General features: G+C 49.4%; 1 protein-coding gene across 1 annotated transcript in view; it reads right to left on the reverse strand.

The window, feature by feature from the left end:
- The window catches only part of LOC138520521 (E3 ubiquitin-protein ligase TRIM39-like), a 284585-nt gene that overhangs the window by 132431 nt on the left and 130146 nt on the right, over positions 1–22008 (reverse strand). Inside the window, exons 10-11 of the mRNA XM_069632869.1 lie at positions 19257–19360; positions 16949–17501 (exon numbers count right to left, since the gene is read on the reverse strand). Coding sequence (XP_069488970.1) covers positions 16949–17501; positions 19257–19360 — 657 coding nt within the window. The remainder of the gene's footprint in view (positions 1–16948; positions 17502–19256; positions 19361–22008) is intronic.

The raw sequence follows: 22008 nt of genomic DNA on the forward strand, positions 1-22008 counted from the left end.
CTGGCTAAAAGAGTGAACATTAACATTCACGCCAGACACAGGGACAGGAGGAGGGAATCATTCCCCTGTGGCCCCCTTGCCTAGGCCTTTTGTTTAAGAGTCTATCTTTCCATGGACGTTTTGATACCATCTTGTCAAAGAAACTTGTATATCCTCTTTTCTTCACAAGAACCTCCAACATTCACCAGGGGAAGGGAGTCATTCTCCTGGTGTGAGAATGTTACGTTTATTAGAACTCTTTGGTTGTAGTGTAAGAGATAGAGAGAGATTCTTCACAAAGGATGGTGAAACCTCAGTTGACAGAGACACACACACACACACACACACACACACACACACACACATGGTCCTGTGCACCACCTGACATCACCCCATCCATCTCAGACAGCCAGGCAACGTTTTTTTGTCTTGGTAACCCTGGAGATGGGAGGAGGGGGTGGGTAGAACTGAAAAGTATTAACAAGTCTAAGCAAATGATGATCCCAGATATGAGCCAGGAAGGCAAGGAGCCAACATCCCGCACTCACAGCAGAGTCCTGGAGACAGTGAACTACCTCCCCTAACTCGTACTCTCATAAATAGCCTAGGGGTGAACAATGAATTATGATGAAAATCCAACCAACAGCACAGAATGGAATTATCTGAAGTGGAGGCAGACACTGAAGAACAGAAGCCGCTCGAGGACCCCTTCTCTCCCTCCTAATCCTACAGTTCTGTGCAGCTTAATTAACTACACCTGCTCCTCCTTTTAACCAGCTTCATTCAGACCCCATAGTAATCTAGATCATACCTGGGACACACACTACACCTGGACAGAGAGCCTTGTGTCCTTGATCAAATGAGCAGTGCCTTTTTCTAATTAGTGGAACTTTAATGAGGCCCCCTAATGAGGTACGCTGCACTTTAACAAAAGCACATAGGATGGCATTCTCCCAGTTGCCACTGGGGGCATATTAAAAAATGAGGTGAGCTCTCTGAAGTCCCCATAGTTATATGTGCAGGAACGAGTCACCAAGGACTGAGCTGACCTGGCTGCCTCCTAATGTGCCTCCCAGAGGGTTAATGAGGAGGGGTCCTGCCAGCTCGCTGCCCACTCAGAGGCGCAGTAATCCAACATCAGGGGTTACATTGTGGGATGTAGGCCAGCTGAACTACAAGTACCAAAAAGCTTTGAAATGGGCGCCCACAGCTCGGGGGCTGAAGCGACAGCCATGTAATTGAGAAAAGCATGGGTTCTGCAAACCTGTGGTGTTCGGGAGGGATGGAGAAACAGTTTATGAACCGTACCTAAAAGAGCGTGAGCTGGGAAGGCATGGATACTCTATGCTCCAGCACTCCCAGTGCTGCCTCATCCTCGGTAGAGTGGAGGAACCATTCACCATGAAGAAAGGGATTCCAAGATGCCACCAGAAACACCTTTAAAACATTTCCAGCCCTTATTTAACAACAATACAAACTATCAGGTAATAATACAAAAGCTCCATCAGTAATATAACGCAGGAGGCTAACGAGGGAATAACCAATCAGATTTGGGATTTTAAACAAAGATGAGGAATAAACTAGCAGGAACACCACTGGATGCCAAGCCCCAGTCAAGGGATTATAAAAAGGGACTGGGAACGTTCTGCGAAGGAGAGAATGTTAGACGAGGCAGACATGCCGACTTGTACTCCCTCGACACAAGGCGACCCCCCCCCCCCAGCAAGAAACCAGAAAAAGAGTATGTGATAATCTGGAAGAAACTCAGAGAAGCCAGGCTGGAAGCTGCCCGGGTAGCCCTGGACAGAAAGGCTGGCCTGGATGCGGAAAAAACATCTTCCAAAGCTTGAGGGAATTGAAAGGCTGAGGCTGTCCACCAGCAATCCTCGTGTGAAAGGGAGAAAGACCTGAGCCATGGCAGGAGGGTGACAACATTGGCTGCCTGACAAGGTCCCTACTTTGGGGGGAGGAGGGATGGCACCCATTACTGCTGCTATGAATGCTGAAAGAAAACCCGAGGTCTGGGAGAGACCCGTTGTGAATCCTGACAAACCCGAGGCCTGGGACTGACCCGTTGTGAATCCCGACAAACCCAAAGACTGGGAGGGACGTACTGTAAACCCTGAGTAACAAGGAAGTCTACAAATGGCTGTTGCAAGGCAGCGGAACAGCCTCAAGGAGAGAGAACCATGACACTTGAAACCTGGAAGAGTTATTGAGACCAAAGGTGAAAACAGAGAGGCCTAAAGGAGTGATCAGAGTGAGTAACTACTACAAGAACATTCCCAGAGGAGAACTTCTAGACAACCGAGTTGGACTTTGAAGACCAGGTTTGCAAAGCCTTTACATTGGGCCAAAACCTTGGAACATTTGCGCTGCTAGTTTAAGGGAGCCAGGGGGTTAAAACACTTGTTAAGATTAGGCACTGGACATTTTCGTTGGCCTATTCTTTTGCGACTTTGCATTGTAGGTTAGGGCGTCTCAAGTAGAGACAAGAACTTGTAAGAATAAGTTAAGAACTTTATGATGCAAAGCACCACCATAACGCTGAAGCCATTGCTACAGAGAAAAGAGAAAGAGATGGGGTTTCGTAAAACAGTCACTGGTTGGCATGGCAACTGGCGATCCTCTACGGATGCAAAGCAACATGCACCATGTGTTACCTTACATGGGCTTCCGCCATTTAAACCAATGATTGTGGGTTTTACATGGAGTTTGCCAACAGGGATTTAGGTTTCATATCACGGGTTTCCTTCTTTAGCAGTGCACAGTGATCTGCATGTGTTATGGGCTCAGCCTCTCCCATGTGCCTCCATTTGCTCTGGCAACAAAGGCTGCAATTATACATACGCTGTGACGACATCTGTAGGATGTATGTATAATTGCCACCTTTTGTCATTGTCGTATAATGCAGTGTTGATCTCAATGTTATTTCTTATAAGGACATCTGTATGTTGTGGTACTGCACCTCTCCAATGAAATAAGTTGTGAGGACATCTGTAGGTTGCCTTTCATTGGAGAGGTGCAGTGCCACCGACAACATACAGGTGTCCTCATAGGAGATCACACAGAGCAACACTGGACTATAGGACAAGGGCCAATTTGCTTCATGTATATTTTTTGTGTATGTCTACAGTCCGGTAGTTTATTTTCAATTTGAGTCATTTCAAGCTGCACAAACAAAACTGAAAAGCATTTTGTTTTCTGTTTCAATTTGTTCTTCAGTACATTCCTCTACTGTGCGCCAGCCTTCCTCGCTCTGTGCGCCGGCATTCCTTTACACCGTCGTCATCATTCCTGTGATTCTTCCCACCTTGCACTCAGTCCTTACCCCCTTGGCTGTCACTTCTTTCACCCTTGCGCCGTCATTCCCATTCCTTCCTCCCCTTTGCGCCGCCATTCCTTTCTTCCCTTTGCGCCGCCATTCCTTTCTTCCCGTTGCGCCGCCATTCCTTTCTTCCCGTTGCGCCGCCATTCCTTCCTCCCCTTTGCGCCGCCATTCCTTCCTTCCCTTTGGGCCGTCATACCATCCTCCCCTTTGCGCCGTCAAACCTTCCTCCCCTTTGCGCCATCAAACCTTCCTCCCCTTTGCACCGCCAAACCTTCCTCCCCTTTGCACCCTCATTCCTTCCTCACCTTTGCACCATCATCCCTCCTTCCTTCTAATGTTGTACAGTGCTCCAGCACTGTTGCTGGCCTGGTTGTCATCTATTGCATTTTTTTATTCTTCTTCGTGCTGCCATTAATTCTTTTTTCCTCTCCCCCACATTGCCCCCCCCCCTGGTATTGCCCTTCTTTCCCTCCCATGTTCTCATTTCTTACCCACTTTGCTGTCATTCCTCACTCCTTCCCTCCATGCTAAATATACAATGAAATAAACTTCAAACACCAAAACTAGTGGCTTTGCCAAAGCTTGCATTTATTCTGCTCCAGGTAAAAGCCTGTTCCAGCTTAGACACCAATTTATCAGACTTTTCTCAGTGGTAGAAAGTGATCACTCAGCGTTGTGTTGCATTTATTTGGGTGGTGTGAGAACAAGTCCATCATTTGCCCATTCCTTAGAACTGGTGGACCAGTGCATGTGGGAGCACCAGTGTCTGTGGGTGTATGGTCTGGATTTTCTCTCATTGTGTAACACTTTCTAAAGGAAGGAGAGGGAGTGATAGCAATGCTTGTATGCAGGGCAGTTTCTAGCCAACTTGGTGCCCAGGACGAAACACTAGAACCCCCAACCCCGACTGGCACACGCACTCTCCTGTGAGGGGTCACCTGCTGCTGGTTGCGCAGCAGTTCTACTCTCCCCTGGGGTGGGGGGGGGGGGGGTCACCTGCTGCTGGCTAAACAGCAGTTCTACTCTCCCCTGGGGGTTGCCTGCAGTTGGATGCTCAGCTGTTCTGCTCTCCTCTCTGGTTCACCTACTTTTGGATGCTCATCAGTTCTGTTCTTTTCTGGGGTTTACCTGCTGCTGGCTGCCCAGCAGTTCTTCTCACCTCGGGGGTCCACCTGCAGTTGGCGGTCTTGCAGTTCTACTCTCCTCTGGGGGTCACCAACTGTTGGCTGTACAGAAGTTCTCCTCTTCTCTGGGAGTCGCCTGCTGCTGGCTGTAAAGCAGTTCTACTCTACTCTGGGGGACGTGGGGGGGTCGCATGCTGCTGGCTGTACAGTAGTTCTACTCTTCTCTGGGGTTCACCTGCTGCTGGCTGCCCAGCAGTTCTAGTCTCCTCTGAGCGTCACCTTCTAGTGACGGTCTTACAGTTCCACTCTCCTCTGCGGATCCCCTACTGTTGGCTGTACAGCAGTCCTTCTCGCCTCAGGGGTTCACCTGCAGTTGGCGGTCTTGCAGTTCTCTCTCCTCTGAGCGTCACCTTCTAGTGACAGCCTTACAGTCCTACTCTCCTCTGGAGGTCACCTGCTGTTGGTGGCTTTACAGTCCTACTATCCTCTGGGGATCCCCTGCTGTTGGTGGTTTTACATCCTACTCTCCTCTGGGGATCCTCTGCTGTTGGTGGCCTTACAGTTCTACTCTCCTCTGGGGATCCCCTGCTGTCGGCTGCCCAGCAGTTCTGCTCTCCTCATCAGCTCATCAAACTCCCTCTTGTTTCTCAGTCATAGGCGTTTGCTTCCATGCCTTCCTGACCCAATCTAGCATCCCACTTCCTCTCAGCAGTAAGCAGTTCACAAGTCTCTCTGGTCTGGTTCTTCAGTATGCTGTGATAACTATGTTTGCACAGTGTTTTTATGTCTCCTCCTATGCCGCTGCACACCTTTTGTGTGAGGTGGGCATGAAATGCTTTGTGAGAGCTGGTGCCAGACTGTCCAGGTCTTATTGGCAACTTGATCTTTGAAGGAGAGGTTGCAGTAGCTGTTGAATCCGAGAGGCTGTGCCTGGGGGTGAGTGGGAGGTGAATCCATCGAGTCATTTCCATCAGCATCCTTTGGACTGGAGCTGCTTCATAGATCCCCCGAGGAGGATGAACTCAGTCTGGAGACGGGGTATTGGCAAGTATCACATAGAACATGGGTAATGCCATGGACCCCACACAGTAATGAAGATGACAAGGATGGCGAGGAAGGGATTGGAATAAAGATGTGAATAACAGGAGCTGAAAACAGCTCCTGTGTATCAAGCATCGAACAGTGAAAAGGAGCTACCTCTGGGGAACTAGAGGCTAATACATAGCTTCACACTAATCCAACTTCCACATGTGATGCACACTATGTGTCTGCTACATATGACCTATTCTGCTTAAAATGACTTATAGCAGTTTACTCATACACCTCTACCCAAAGAACACACAGAGTAAATGTCACAGAAGTAGGTGTGTGTGGTACAGTTTGGTCAGGGAGGTCAAAAGTAGCTTCTGGTAGTAGTTTGTGTCAATCTAGCCAGACTCTTCTAGACTACAAGCAGGAGTTACACAGCTCCCGGCAATGTCCATCCCTTCAGGATCCACAACGCAAGCATCCGACAGAGCGAGGTGGGTGCACAGGTTCACACAGAGCAGAGGTGGAGGAGGCGCGGGGTGTCAAAGATGGCCTCAAGAACACACCAACTATTGAAGACAGTTCAAGGGTTTTATTACAGAAATGTAAAAGGAGCTAGCTGTGGATTGGCTCTTTCGAGTCTATACCTGGTGATTCCCTCCCTAGCCCAGGTCTCCCTCAACCCCAGGATGGCCACTAGAGACCGATAAACCCGATTGTCTAACCACTCACTGGGCCTCATTCCGAGTTCGGAGGTAACCACGCCGCTATTTGCGGCATGGCTGCCTCCGAACTCGTCCAAACTCCGGCCTGGTGAATGGAGTAATTACCGGTCCATTCCGAGGTCGGAGGGACCAGTAATTCCCCATTCACCAGGGCCATTCCCCATTCCCATTTGAGCCCCCATAGGGCTCAATGGGAAGGCGGCAATAACGGTACCGTAAATTACGGTACCGTTATTGACCCCGGAGTCCCTTTGCGGGTCCCGTCCTTAACGCCTGCTAAAAGCAGGCGTTAAGGAAGGACCCGCAAAGGGAACTCGTAGTAGGGCGGTAAGGGTTTAACAGCACCGGTCTCGTTACCGGTGACCGTTAACCCTTACCGCCCTACTCGGAATGAGGCCCACTGACTGGTTGCAGTGACCTAATGGCCAACGCCCCTTACCTCGGTCTCCCCCTCGGCACAATCATGGTGAAATCCTAACCAAGGTCCCACAATCCAATCTGTGCAATAGGAGGTGCCTTCCAGACACTCGGGCTTCACTTAGACCTTTCCTTTTACGCCCCTGCACTCCTTGCCCCATCTTCTACTCTCCTCCTTTTCTTCTCCCTCTCTCGCTCTTCCCTCTGATGTTCTCTTGCTTACTCCCTTCAATCTCCACTCTATTACTCTCCACTGCTACTAGTACTCCTCCTCTCTATTACTATATCTACTACTACTCTCCCCTACTACTATTACTACCACCACCCTCTTCACTACTACTACCACCCTCTCCTCAACTACTCCTCTGCGCTTCACCCAAAACCTTATTCCTCAATCATCCCCCTCTCGCGCTCTCATCTTCCCAGTCACGCTCAGTCACCAAGTACTCTCCCTGCATTAGATTCACACACAATCCTTGCTTGCATGTACCAATTTCTCCCACCAAAAAAATACCTCTTCTCCCACACTCGTTCAACAATCCTTCTCCAGGCTCCTCTGCACCATCTTTCCACCGCTTGGTCTTTTGGTCCTCCTTATCCCCCTTAATCTCAACCAAGCAACCAACACCTTCCTGTTTCCTGTGCCATTTTGTTATCCTCCTCCCTTCCCCTTCCATAGGTTCTCTTCCTCAGCTAGTTCCCCAGGCCAACCCCTGGCTTGCTTCCCCCCCAGGGACTGGGTTACAGGTAAGACAATTCATATAATAGACTAAGTCCCATCCCCTCTTAGTGCCCGTGTCCACCGCCATTGGATGTGTGCACTAATAACGGTGCCAGTGCTTCCGTGAAACTGTGGGGGGCTGTTCCACCCGCCAGGTCTGACGCAGGCGGCCGGGACGACACCCGCCAACAGAGTTGTATTGTGCCGGTCCGGTACCGGACTGGCACAGTTCTTATGAGGTCCTCTCTAATGCGTGTGTGCAAAGAAGTGATAGCTGGCATTTAAAAAAAAAAAATTAATTTGTTTATGGTTCATTAAAACCTTTACAAAACTAAAATGAAAACAATCTAACAAATAAATAATTACCATACAAATATGAAACGATAAAAACAATTACATGTAGTATAGCAAAACATAAAAGAATACATATTTCATTGAATTTAAATACAATCCTGCATTGTACACTGAAATCATATCCATAATGCAAACCTCTTCTTACACTTAATTATAAGGTCCGAAATATACATTTCTTTAACAATTCCTCTTTACTATGCATACGTTTCCAATTCTCTTTCAATCTGTTTTAATAGCCGGACTAGGGCAAATATCAGAGGTCTATGATTGCCATTCATCATCCTGGCCCACTAAGCTTCTAAACAATCCTCAAAATCAATATTAGCAAATTTCATTAACAGGGTTGTTCTTTCTGTTTTGAAATGGGTGCATGTCAACACAAGATGTTTCAAAGTTTCATTTGGTTCCTCACATGATTGAAAACGGCATTTCAGTATAACCTCTTTTCCCTTAGCCTTATTGCAATGACCTGTCCTTTCCTGTGTGTGATACTGATTTAGTTTGAAACACATGTAGAAACCTCGAATACGATTACATGGAAAAATCTCGAGGTAACTGCAGTGAGGCACTCTTTTTCTTATGAACTTTGTATACTCAGAGTAAGAGGTGTAGGACTTTATTTCTTCAATAGTGCTAGCCCAATCTTGCTCAAATTGTTTATTTTTTATATGGCCAGGGCGTAAACACAAATCATTAACTGTTAAATTTAACTCACCTAGGATACCTAACATTTTCTAGCGATACCATTTAACAGAGTCGATATTACTCATCAATAGCATTAGTTGGAAATCTTGATATAACGAGTTGTTAGGTGGATCCATCATTTTGGCGTAGTTGGATAACTGACGCCACTTTCTTTGACAAGAAAGTGAAATGAAACCCAACTCATGCCTTATTATGCTGTTAGGTACTGCTAAAGATAAAGGAAGGGCAGTTTTGAGAAGCCGCTCTTGTAGAGTGTTCACATTTTTGCTCATGTCCAATAGACATATGTCTAGGTTATACAGTATAACACTTTCAACCTTTAGGTTGAAAAAGTCAAGTAATGGTACTAGGGAGAATTTGCAATATTTCACTGATATAACTTTTAACTGTGATAGTAATGTTCTGGCTTTTAAGTTTAACTGCTCAGTCCACAGTTTTATCGAATTATTATTGGAAATGTAGTACCCAAGGTAAGTAGTCTCTGCAAGATGTGGTATCTTTGTGTTAGCAATCTCCCATTGATATTGTTTGCCCTTTTTATTTGTATCGAATGTCATAATCACAGTTTTAGTAGGATTAGGGCTAAGATTATGAGCTCTAGCGAATTCCTCAAAGAGAAATAGTTTCCTTTGAAGGCCTGCTGGAGTGGGATCAAATATGATATCATCAGCAAAAGTTAACCAATGCAGGCGTAATGCGCCAAGTTTGACTGAAAACAGATTTTCCGCTTTCCATAAGTGGTCCAAGTCAGCCATATAAAGGTTGAAAAGAGTAGCTGCTAGGTTGCACCCCTGTTTCAGGCCGAGATATGTCTTTATTGTGACAGTTGTCCACCTTCAGAAGTAATCCTAATCTTATAGGAAGTTTCGGAGTGAAGTTGGACTATCCAGTAAATTATTACCGGCGGAATACCCAACTTTTCCAACTTGCTCCATAGAATGTTTCTAATGACGGTATCAAAGGCCGCCGACATATCCATCAATGCCATATATACAGGATATGCGCCTTTTTTCTTTGTTCCAGCCAAAATGTGAGACATGATAGTGGCGTTTAGAGTGATGCTCATTCCATTTCTGAAGCCAATTTGAAATTCTGCGTAGAGCTCCTGTTGTGCAATATATTTTTCAAGTTCATATAATAGCAATATATTGCGAAAAATTTTGCTTCAGTGTTAATTAAGGATATCGGGCGATAGTTCTCTGGTCTGGAAGCATACCCTTTTTTAAATATGGAATTATGGTAGATGTTTCCCAGGATTGAGGGATTTTACCAGTGCAAATAATTGAGTCAAACTTTATTTTAAGTATACACGCCCACAATACTGGTTCGGTCTTATATACACATGGTGGTATCCCATCCGGGCCAGCGGCTTTAGAAAAAGTGAGTTTATCAATGGCCCATTTGATGTCCTGCTGGGACCATTGTAATTGAGCCAAGGTGCCATAGGGCATTGTCAGGAATCAACATGATTTAAATCTATCAGGGAGTCCGAATTTTGACGTCATATATTCACACCAGGTCCCAGTTGAAATGATATTCCGGGAAACGGCTTTGGTGTCATATTTTGTTTGGTTAATTGTTAGCCAAATAGCCCTTGCATCGTGCTCACAGATAGATTTTATTAGTGCACAATTGACTTTATTATAGTTTGGTATGTGGGCAGCTCTGACTTTGTTTTTATATGCCTGGACTATCTGATTTCGAACATAGTGATAATTAGGGATAACATCTTTATTACGTATTAATATTCTTAGATCTCTGTTCTTTTCCCTTTTCAGTGTTTTGCACATGGGATCGTAATAATGACAATGAGATTTATCAATTGGCAAACATTTAGCTCCAAAATATTTCAATGCGCTGTCAATTATATTGGCAAACATGGATTCCCTTTGTGTGCACAAAATAGACCCATTCATGAGGAAATTCCGGTCGTTATTGATAGCAATGGACACATATTGGGCAAATTGTTCGCACATTTGTGGATTCCACAAAGCGAGATAGCTTTACGATGTATCTCTGGTAATGTCAATACCTGGGCAACATCCAAGCATGAGTGTATCATATAGACGCATATAGATAGTGGAGCATGATCCCCGTGCTTAATAGGATGAATATTCACAGGGCCCGCTAGATAGATGGAATTTTGAGATATACAAAAATAATCTATCATAGAATACTTCGAGCCACGACTCCAAGTATACTGCTGCCCTTTATCCTCACAGTCCACAAAATCCAACACCCAGTCATTGAGGTATGCCCTCCACCTCCTGCCTCTCATACAGGCTATCTTGTCTGTACTACAAGTGTGGGAATCCAAAGATCTCCTTTTTGATTTACAAACGGAATTTAAATCCCCACCAATTATAATATCGAAATCCTCTTAATTCGTGGTTATAAATTCCAAGCATTTATCCATTTTGGTGTGGGTGGGTCAAAAGCAGTGGTGCGTGGGTCCCTCCCGTGCAGCAAAAAGAAGGGTGAAAAGCCAGTGGAACTATGGATGGTATTATTATACACATATTCTGCTGACCAAAGAAGATCAACCCAGCTTTTGTCTGCCTATGCAAACATACAGCGCAAGTATTGTTCAAGGATTTGATTGGTTCTTTCAGTTTGGCCATTGGTTTGCGGGTGATGACTGGTTGATAGGCGGATCTGGATTTGAGCATTGGCACAGCAACTCCTCCAAAACCTGGAAACGACTTGACTTCCTCGGTCAGATATAACCATGGATGGAAAACCATGTAGCTTGACTAGGTTTGCCAAAAAAACGTGTGCCAGAGTCCCAGCATTTGGCAATCCTTTCAGGGCAATAAAGTGCGCCATCTTGGTCAGGAGGTCGACGACGACTAGGATGGTATTGTAACAGTCACATGGAGGATATTCAGTGATAAAGTCTAAAGATATCGTATGCCAAGGGGCAGGTGAAATGGGTAACGGAAGGAGTAAACTTTGTGGTTTGATTTTTAATGCCTTGTTTCTTGCACAGATATCACCTGTTTTGACATACTGTATGACATCTTTTCGCCATGTAGGCCACCAGCAGTGTTGTCGGATTTTTGCCATCGTTTTTGTGATCCCTGGTTGATTTGCTGTAAGCATATCATGGTAGGCATGAAGGACCTTGTGATGCATAGTGGAACTTGGTAAATACAAGCATTTCTGGAAATAAGGAAGTCCATTGTCTTCCGTCCGCTGAGGATTAGGAGAGACCCAAGCTCGTATTTGGTCAGGTTTCATAGACGGTCTGATCTCATCCCGCAGTAGGTCTAAAGGAGATGGGTTGGTGCTTGTAGCTCCCAACAATTTGTCTTCTGGAATTATTGCTACTGGTGCGGGAATGCATAAACGTCTTCCCCTTCCGCATCCCAGCCTATATGGGATAAAGCGTCGGCTTTCCCGTTTCGTACTCCGGGGCGGTATGTTACAATAAAGTCATATTCTGTGAAAAACTGAGCCCACCTTATTTGGCGAGGAGACTGTGCTTTGGCTGTTCGTAGATATTGTAGATTACGGTGATCGGTAAGCACCGTGATGGTGTGGCGTGCTCCGAGAAGATGATGTTGCCATTCCTTAAAGGCTGCCTTGATGTCGAGTAGCTCCTTGTAGTCACTGCATAATTTAACTCGGCCGGTGAGAACTTCTTGGACCAGAACGCCACAGGATGTCATTGGTTAGTTCCTGGGTCTTGATGAGACCGACACCCATTGCAACACTAGACGCATCGTTCTCCACCAATAATTGGAGGTCAGGATCCTGGTGCCTAAGTGCTGGTGCAGTGGTAAATTGATGTTTGAGCCAAGTGAAGGCTTGCTCAGCCTCGGTGGTCCATGTAAAGGTCTTGTTTTTACAAAGCAGTGAAGTGATTGGATGTACTCTGTCCGAAAAATCAGATATGAAATCGCCGATAAAAATTGGCGAACCCCAGGATGCTCTGGATTGCTTTTACAGAGGTAGATGAAGGCCACTGGTGAATTGCTTCTACCTTCCGATTGTCCATTTGGATGCCTTGTGGAGTTAAGATAAAACCTAGGAATTCTACTTTGACTACAGGAAAGGCACATTTTTCCAGTTTAGCATACAGCCGATGTTGTCGTAGATTTTCCAGGACTACCCTGACGTGTTGCACATGTTCTTCCAGTGTCGCAGAATAGAGCAAAATGTCGTCTATGTACACCATGGCACAAACATCCAGGAACTCCCTCAGGACATTGTTCATAAAGAAATTGGAAGGCTGCCGGCGCGTTACATAGGCCAAAGGGCATGACAGTGTACTCAAACAGCCCAAACCTTGTACGGAAGGCCGTCTTCCACTTGTTACCAGCTTTTACGTGCACTAAGTGGTATGCTCCCCTAAGGTCTACCTTGGTATAAATATTAGCACTCTTTACTTGGTCCAGAAGTACCGGGAATAATGGTAGAGGGTATCGGTTCTTGATCATGATCTTGTTGAGCCCTCTGTAGTCTATACAGGTCCTCAGATCTCCCTGCTTCTTGCGGACGAAGAAGAGAACTGAGGAGGCAGGTGACTTAGAAGGTCGGATAAACCCGTTTGCCAAGTACTGGTCCAGCTAGCTACGTATGTGTAGATTCTCCTTCTCAGTGAGCGCATAAATATGGCTGCATGGTGCTTGGGATCCTGAACCAAATCTATTTGACAGTCGTAGGGTCTATGCAGTGGTAAAGTGTTGGCCTGTTCCTTTTGGAAAACATCTTGGTACTCTTCATATTCCAGGGGTAACTGTCCGGTGATGCCGATCACTACTCCGTGGTCTTTGGATTGTGTCACCGTAATCGGTGAGTGGGCAACCGTGGGCGTGGGTGAATAAAAGGTCTGCAGACATTCGGCGGAGAAGGCCATTGTGTGTGTTTGGCAGTTTAAGAATGGATTGTGTTACTACAACCAGGGCATGCCTAATATGAGCTGGAACTGGGGTGCGTTGATCAAATCAAATACTATGCCTTCCCGGTAGCCATCATGACACAACAGCTCAACCTCCCCCGTACACTGGGTTACTGGTCCAGAAGACAGTTGCGTTCCATCAACCGAGACTATGTTATCAACCTTTTCCCACTGCTGTATGGGAACGCCTATCCGCTGGGCTACAATGAAGTCCATAAAATGTCCTGCTGCTGCACAGTCAACATACGCCTCACGGGCATGCATCCTCTGTGGTTGCTCAGGCAGAGGAGGATTACTGGTGTCGTGAGATGTGAGACCGTTGACGCTTTCTCCTTCCTCGACAAGCCGATCTCTACTCTTGCCGAGCCACCAAGTTTTCAGAGGACTTAATGTTTTCTACAGTTCCGGTGTCAATTGTTTCCAATGGCTTCCGAGGCAGTTTACTTGGACAATCTCTCAGAAAATGTCCCGCTTTGCCACAGTACAGACAGAGTTGTTGTCGCCTGCGCCTCTCCCTTTCTTCCCTAGTCAAAGTTCCTCTAACACTACACAATTGCATGTGCTCCGGCGGGTTCACCGTAGGACGGGATGGAGTCTCTCCTGGGCACACATACAAGTGACGTCCCTCAGAACGAGACCGATGAGTTCTTCTTTCTTGCAACCGATGGTTTAACTGAACTACTAAATCTATGTATTCCGAGCAGCGCTCGGATGGATTGACCACTTGTGCCAAGACATCCTTGAGTTCACTGCGAAGGCCTCGATAAAACAGGGTATTTTGTTTTTCTTCTGGCCAATTTGTCTCAGCTACCAGCCGATTAAAGGTGGTGATGTACACTGAAAGGTCTTGAGAACCCTGCCGAAGGGTCAACAACTCCCCATCTAAGGCCTGCCCTTGCGTTCTGCGAGCAAAGATTTTGGGCCTCATCACGAGTTGGGCGGTAACGCCGGCGCTAATAGCGCTGGCGTTATTAGCCCTACTGCCAAACCCACACCCCAGTTGACTGTGGGAGAGCAGTCAACTGGGCTGATGCTCTTATCTCTACACCAGTTAACACCAAGGAGTCCGGAATTGAGTGACCCTTAATGTATAATGGGTCTGAATGAGAGGGAGTAAACAATTTTTCAATTCTGGGATTGACCCCTCTTACCAGTGCAGGTGTGGACAGCGATGGAGTAATTCGTCTCCTAACTGAGGCGAGGAGGGGAATGGTTTGACTAGTGGGAGGTTTTTCTTTAATGATTCTTTCTACAAAATCAGTTTCAGGGGTAATTTCACCAGTTTCAATCTCAAAATGCGCTGCTGCCTTCCGAAGTAGCGCGTTGAAGGTGGGTTGATCATCTATTGGTGATGGATTCCAGACCGGTGTGGTCTGAGGAGAGGAAAGGTTTATGATGTCAGGGTCTGTAGACTCTGTTGGTGACTGCCAGGGCTGTGAGCCACCTTCATCTGGGTCTTCCTCGAAGCCCCCCCCACCTATGTCAGTGTTTTCATGAAAACCTTCTTCTATTCCGGGGTCTTGTTGGTCTTCACTATTTAAGAACTCCTCATCTTCCTGGAAGTGAGAGTCTTCTTCAGTGAGGTCATAAGTATTCATGTCCTCTTGAAGGGGGTTAAATAATCTAGGATATTTAGCCCTGGGGTCCTCCTGAAGTGCCTCCCTTGGTCTCTTGGGTGTTTTATTTTCAGGGGTGGACATGAATCTGTCCAGCTTGTCCATACATGACTGGAATCTCTCAACAGTCCAGTATGGTAAATCGAACGGCCTGGAGGCGGAAAAGGAGGTTCCTCTGCCTGTAGCCGTCTAGGTCTGTCCCATAACGTCGAGGATAAGGTCCCTTCGCCTTCTGAGAAACCTTCTCGCAGGCTTGGGCCTTCTTTCGACGGCGGGAGCGGTCCCTGCCTTCCATCCGGCATCCTCGGCGCTTCCCTGGCCTTGTGAGCGGTTTTCGGCGTGTCACTCGCCGTCCGTCTCTGGCCGTCCTTGGAAACTATACGCGCCAAGCTCTCGATGATTAGTTTCTCCGTCGAGGGTTTGTCTGGCGTCGTGCTGGGTGGTGCCGAGTCTTTTTCGGCGACGATAGAGGCGCGTCGCCTGATGTTTTGGTGGTAGCGCCCTTGTCTGCAGGTAGCCCAGTCGCTAGTCGCGGCTGCGGTGGCAGGGAGGGCTTGCGACCCCTACGGTCGGTGGAGGTTGCCGGTAGGCCCGGCGTCTCCGTTGGCGCTAGGGCTGTCTTCATCTTCGACGAAGACGTGCCGTGGCTTGTGTGCTTATGTTTGTGTTTTCTGTGTTCGTCAGTGTCGCCGGGGTGTTCATCCCCATAAGCAGGGCGTAAGCCGAGCTTGTCGGGGCCAGGGACAGACGTCGAGGAGCGGGAACGCTCCCTAGAGAGGTCTACAACCTCCAAAGCGGAGGTCGGGTTATCACTATCCTCGTCACACTCGGCGGCGGGTGAGGAATCAGACCTAGACATAGCGTAGGCTGCCCACCTCTTGACCCTGCGGTCCTTTAAATCTTTGGCTTAAGAAGCTTACAGGCCGCACAGCCGTCCTCTTTGTGGTCGAGGGGTAAGCAACGGTTACACCGTTTGTGCTTGTCTTTCCAAGTAAATTTGCCCTTGCAGCGCGGGCAAAATCTAAAGGGAGTCCTCTCCATAGCTGAGGAAACAGTTAAACGTGATAACGACCCCGAAGGAAAGGGAGGGGGAAGAGAAAGGCATTCTCAGAAAGAACAAGAAATGTCCCACGACCCCACTCTCCCTACTATCTTAGGCCGGCGAGGCCAGGCCACGTGTTCGGCAGCGCCGAAGGATCTCCTCCGTCTAAGTCACCGCCATCGAAGTTCTTATTCGGCGGTGAAACAGCTTCGCAGCTACGTCGAAGGGGGGATCTAATGTAATGTATAATCTTAAATAACGACTAAAGGGTCGAGTAAATGTTTTGGCAATTTCTCTCGAGGAGCTCCGCGTAAAGGCGACCAGTATCTGGATGGAAAAAAAACAATCTGAGGGACCTCGACGCGTGAGGGATTGTCGGTACACTGCACGTCAGAATAGGGATAGTGTTACAGACACGCCTTGTCGACGTCCCCTTTTCGACTACGAAAAACAAAATGCAATACTCCGCAGTGACCACTGGATGTCGGACTATGCACAGCATGTGATTCTAAGCAGATTAACAAACATCAGAAATATATATATAACCTCCATTAAAATAGCAGAGCACCTCACTTTCAGATACAGGACAGTAACCCCAGCCCCCCAAAACAGAGGACAGTGCCCGCCCCAGCCCCCTACCTCATTTCTTTCCCCACTAAAAAGAGGCAAAAGTACCCGCACCTCTTAAACGACCCAGGACAGTGCCCGAACGCAAAATAAGTAAATGCCCCCACTTTATAAGAACTCCAGTCTCGTGCCCAACCACAGAAGTAAACTGACAGGTGAGCCCCCCTAGAACGGACACTGCAATGGCGAGCAGTGCCCCAACTAATAAAGACGAACCACTTCCCCCACACCTATATACACTGCTAGTGAGGGCCCCACTCTCCCCCCACAGACACAACGCCCCCTCTTGCCTGCAGCCCCCTGCCCTCACAGACACAGTCCCCATCTTACCTGCAGCCCTCCTGCCCCGTCCTCACAGACATAGCGCCCCCTTACCTGTTGTCCGGCTCCGCTACTCTCAGTCCGCTCCTGCTCCTGGGAGGATCCGCAGCTCCCCCCTTGGTGCTCCATGTTCTGAAGTAGGGCCACAGGGTGCGTGGAAAGGGGGCCCCCGGGAAGGTAAAGAGCAGAGCCCGGTCCTGAGCATCGTAGACCGAGAGCCTGCCCGCCTCACAGTCCAGGAAGAGGCCCAGGACCCTTTGGGGCACGCGGGGGGTCAGGAGGGTGGGAGGGGAGGGGAAAGCCTTGTATTCACCATCTTTGAGCTTCACTGTCCAGAATCCTCGCACAGGTGATAGTGCGATCTTCTCCTTCCTGGGCACAGACTCATCACACACCCCCAGGGTCCAGCACGTGCTGCCCCCCACATCCACCTCCCAGTAATGCCTCCCAGAGCTCAGCCCCTCCCTCCCCAGGACACAGGGAAATATAGTGAATCTCTGGGGGGTGTCGGGCAGGTCCTGGGCCCAGTGTCCGCGTCTCACGCTTCTCCTGTCCGCGGACACGATGAGCTCGGGATGAGCAGTGCCAGGATCCAGAGTCACCTCACCTGCAAGAGAGAAGCCCGGCTCAGAAACCAGCCAATCACAGGGTGCCAACAGCCTGTCAATCACACCAACAGGAGAGCTCAGCCAATCACAGCCTCCTGTCACCAGACACCTGGAGACCCCACCCACAACCCTGGGGGGATGCGGCTGTTCCTCGATTCTTTAATGAAACTCGAAGTGACCCCCAAATTCAAGAGATAACGGGGAGAGCTCTCCCCCTCTCCAGAGACGGCAGAGAAGAGAAGCCAAGAGGAGAGTGGGAGGGAGAGGGACACAGAAGAGAGGCAGGCAGAGAGGAGAGAGAGGCGGCTAAAAGAGATCTGCAGAGAAAAGAGGGAGAGACGAGACAGCAGAGAAGCAGAGAGGAGAGTGGGAGGGAGAGGGACACAGAAGAGAGGCAGGCAGAGAGTGGACAGTGAGGCGGGTGCAAGAGATCTGCAGGGAAAAAGGAGAGACAAGACAGCAGAGAGGAGAGTGGGAGGGCGAGGGAAACAGAAGAGAGGCAGGCAGGGAGGAGACAGTGAGGTGGGTGCAAGAGATCTGCAGGGAAAAGAGGGAGATGAGACAGCAGAGAGAGACAGCAGAGAGGAGAGTTGGAGGGAGAGGGACACGGAACAGAGGCAGGCAGAGAGGAGACAGTGAGGCAGGTGCATGAGATCTGCAGAGAAGAGAGGGAGAGGAGACAGCAGAGAAGCAGAGAGGAGAGTTGGAGGAAGAGGAACACAGAAGAGAGGCAGGCAGAGAGGAGAGGGAGGCGGGTACAAGAGATCTGCAGGGAAAAGAGGGAGAGACAAGACAGCAGAGAAGCAGAGAGGAGAGTGGAAGAGAGAGGGACACAGAAGAGAGGCAGGCTGAGTGGAGACAGTGAGGCGGGTGCAAGCGATCTGCAGAGAAAAGAGGGAGAGACGAGACCGCAGAGGAGCACAGAGTAGACTGGGCGGGAGAAGGATACAGAACAGAGGCAGGCAGGGAGGAGACAGTGAGGCGGGTGCAAGAGATCTGCGGGGAAAAGAGGGAGAAACAAGACAGCAGAGAAGCAGAGAGGAGAGTGGGAGGAGAGGGACACAGAAGAGAGGCAGGCAGAGAGGAGACAGAGAGGCTGGTGCAAGGGATCTGCAGGGAAAAGAGGGAGAGACGAGACATCAGAGAAGCAGAGAGGAGAGTGGGAGGAAGAGGGACACAGAACAGAGGCAGGCAGGGAGGAGACACGGAGGCTGGTGCAAGAGATCTGCATGGAAAAGAGGGACAGATGAGACAGCAGAGAAGAGAGTGGGAGGGAGAGGGACACAGAAGAGAGGCAGGCAGGGAGGAGACACGGAGGCGGGTGCAAGAGATCTGCAGAGAAAAGAGGGAGAGGCAGAGACGACACAACAGGAGCATAGAGGAGACACTGAAAGAACAGCGAGACAGATAGTAGAGAGACTCAGAAAGGTAGAATGAAAAACCCGCAAGAGAGGAGACTGACTGTGAATGTCGGATAGAAATAAAGAAATATTGCAGATTAAAGACAGAAAAGACACGAGACGGGTACCGCCGAAGATGCAGAGAGAGCGGAACATGGAGGAAAGGATGAGTGGAAGAGAGAGACACGTGAAGAGGGAGAGAGCAACATGGCCATGATGAGAAGCAGAGAGAGGAAGAGAGGAGAGACAGTGAATGGGAGACAGTCACAGGCAGCCTCGTGATACAACAGAGTGAACTCTTGGAAAGTCCCCCAAAATTCCCCATCCCCCATCTCTTCTGACATCTTTACACACCTGACTCCCGGCCAGAGAGTGACTTGCAGCTCTGCCGAGCAAAGGAAGTGAAGGGGTGGAGAGAGAGAGCACAGAGACAGTGAAGAAAGAGACATGTAGTGACGGGAGATCAGAGACAGCAAAAGGTAGAGACTGGGAGACAAAGACAGAGAGTGGGACAGTCAGAGATGAAAGAAAGCGACAGATCAGAAGGGGGGCCCAAGGGGGAATGCAAAGCGTTTCCCCCCGGGGTTGATTTGGGCGCTGCACACCTGCGCTTAGAGCGACGTCGGGGTATTTAAGGGGGTCAGGGAAGGTTCGCGAGCAGGCGGCGGTTAGGACGAGCGCTTGTCAAGGCTGCCTGCTCCCGAGCCTTCCCTGCGTGGGGCCGCGTAGCGTATCAGTTTAGGAGGTGAGCCAGGTTTTTGGGAGTAGGTAGTTACTGGGGTGGGTAGGCATAGTTAGCGGGTTTACATTTTTTAAAAAAAGACAAAAAAAAACATAGCCGGGGGTACCGTAGATAAGGTACCCCCAACTGTACCTTATTGCGGGGTTTCCGCGTGGGCTGTCGGGTAGTAGTGTGGGTTTTCATCTGTAGCAGTGAGGGTCCAGGGTGGTCTAAGGGGATTCCGTGCCGGGCCGGTACCGCAGTATCCAGTTGGGTCCTCAGGTGCCAGTAGGTCGGTGGGTGAGGTGGGGCAGGCCACGCCGGTGGAGCGCAGGTCGTAGCGTGTGGGTGCTGTGAGTGAGCGACCGGGGGTTTGGGGAGAGCGCTGCAGGTTGTCAAGCCGGACTCCCCCTGCACGTTAGCAGTGCGCCCGTGGTAGCGGCTGGCTAGGTCCTTGCTCCGTGTGCAAGTGCGGTGCATGCCCTGCTCGTACAGGGGGCGGTGTGCTCAGGTTAAAGGGCCAGCACATTTAGGGATTAGGCTGCCGCCGGAGGAGGAAACAGTGCAGTGCCAGTACAGTACCGCCAGGGGGCAGCACAAGCCCCTTGTTACAGCACGGGTTGCCTTATAAGGCTGTACCCCTAAAAAATAAAATAAAAAAAGAAAAGAGGAATATTAATCATAAATTAACAGGGAGTTAGAACAATTGAGGGTAAATCATTTTAGTAAATAATTGTGGTTAAGCCCCCCTAGCCGGGTGAGCAGACAGGCATTCGTTTAGGGGGCTATCTTTCCCCTCCTAGTCAGCTAGTTAGCTTCCCCGGGTAGGTTGTGGCTCAGGGTTTTTTATTTAGGGACAGTTCAGCAAGGGGCATTTTCTTGGTACCCTGTTAGAGTATCAGGGGTGCTATGGTGGGGCAAGGGGCTAAGAAGAAGGGACTGGTGGATGCCAAGGTGCTGAGGGATGCTTTGGAGATCATTAGCATGGCATCCAAAGCCCAGCTTGAGGGGGCAGTTGGGGAGGTTACGCGTGAAGGGGAGGGCGGTAGTGGGATGCCGCAGCGGAGAGCAGCGGCAGATGGGGCTCTCGCGGCAGTGGTGGCATGCAGCCCCGCGGCAGGTAGAGGGGAGGTCTGGGAGTTGAGGGGTAGGAAGATGAGGAAGGAGATTGACAGGAGAGCGTCCAGGGGGGAGTGCAGTTAGGAGAGGGGTCAAGAAGGGGATTAGGGGGAAATGACCAGGTGGATGAAGGGGACGGTGGTAGTTTGCAAAAAGGTGGTGGGAGGGTAGGGGGTGAAGGTGGGGGTGATGGGGTGCAGAGAGGAGCGACAGGACAGAGGGGCAAGGGAGGAAAATACCTGCAGAAGAGTGCAGGTGGGAGGAGGAGAGAGCGGTCCCCTTCAATTAGTGAGGTGAGGGAGGGGCGCAGAACGCCCCCCCCAGCGAGTAGTATTTCGGGGGGAGGCCATAGTGCGGCCCTGGCTATTTCAGAGGTGGAATATGTAGAGGGTTTAAGAATGGCCCCTCCACAAAATTTGTGAGGACAGTCTAGAGGGCATAGCACGGCCCCTAGCGAGGAGGACCACAGGGTGGAGGTGAGGACCCCTCGCCCAAGAGAAGAGGACCAGGAAGGGGTTTCTGCTGCCCCGCCGAGAAGGCGCCGACAGAGTCGCGGGGTGGACGCCCCCGACTCACAAGAGGAGGATCTGCCCGGCCCGAGCATGTGCTCGCAACAGCAAGGGTTGTCATGATGCCTGCCCCCAGGCATCCAGACCAAGTCCATCAACCCAGGAAGCAGGCATCATGTCATCTGGAGCAAGCCCAGCAACCCCTGTTAGGGGCCATCTGGGTACAGTCCTGGCGCCTGTGGCACCAGGCTCATATGGGACATCAGTCCTGGCGCCATAGGCGCCAAGCTCATATGTTTAAACTTACCTGATGCAGACCATGCTGCAAGGAATCCAAGCCCTTGTGAGGCTTGGAAGGGACTACTTTACCTAGGGAACTATTTTGTTACTTGGGCGTGGTTGTGGAGGAATACGTGGTTGTGGAGGAATACTACCTGGGACTACTTTGGAGGCTATTTAAATCACACCCGAAGAGCAGCACATGCTTCGCGTTATTCTGCATCCTGCAGCGTGACGCTCACCGTGCCTGCAGTCAGCATCCAGCATCCTGCCACGCCCGCTTCGAGTCCAGAGCGCCTAGAAAGGAGGAGAAAGAAGAAGAAAGGTTAGAACAAGAACCTTACTGGATTTCTTACCTGATTTCGGATTCAACTCATCTTTGAACCAGAAAAAGACTTAATTTTAAACGCGTCGCTTCGCCAGCAGCAGTGCCGCTCCATACTTACCATTCCTCGCAGCACCACCACGGTCTGGCGCT

This window comes from Ambystoma mexicanum, chromosome 13 (assembly GCF_040938575.1).
Source record: "Ambystoma mexicanum isolate Mex_15411 chromosome 13, UKY_AmexF1_1, whole genome shotgun sequence".
NCBI classification, from domain to species: Eukaryota; Metazoa; Chordata; class Amphibia; order Caudata; family Ambystomatidae; genus Ambystoma; species Ambystoma mexicanum.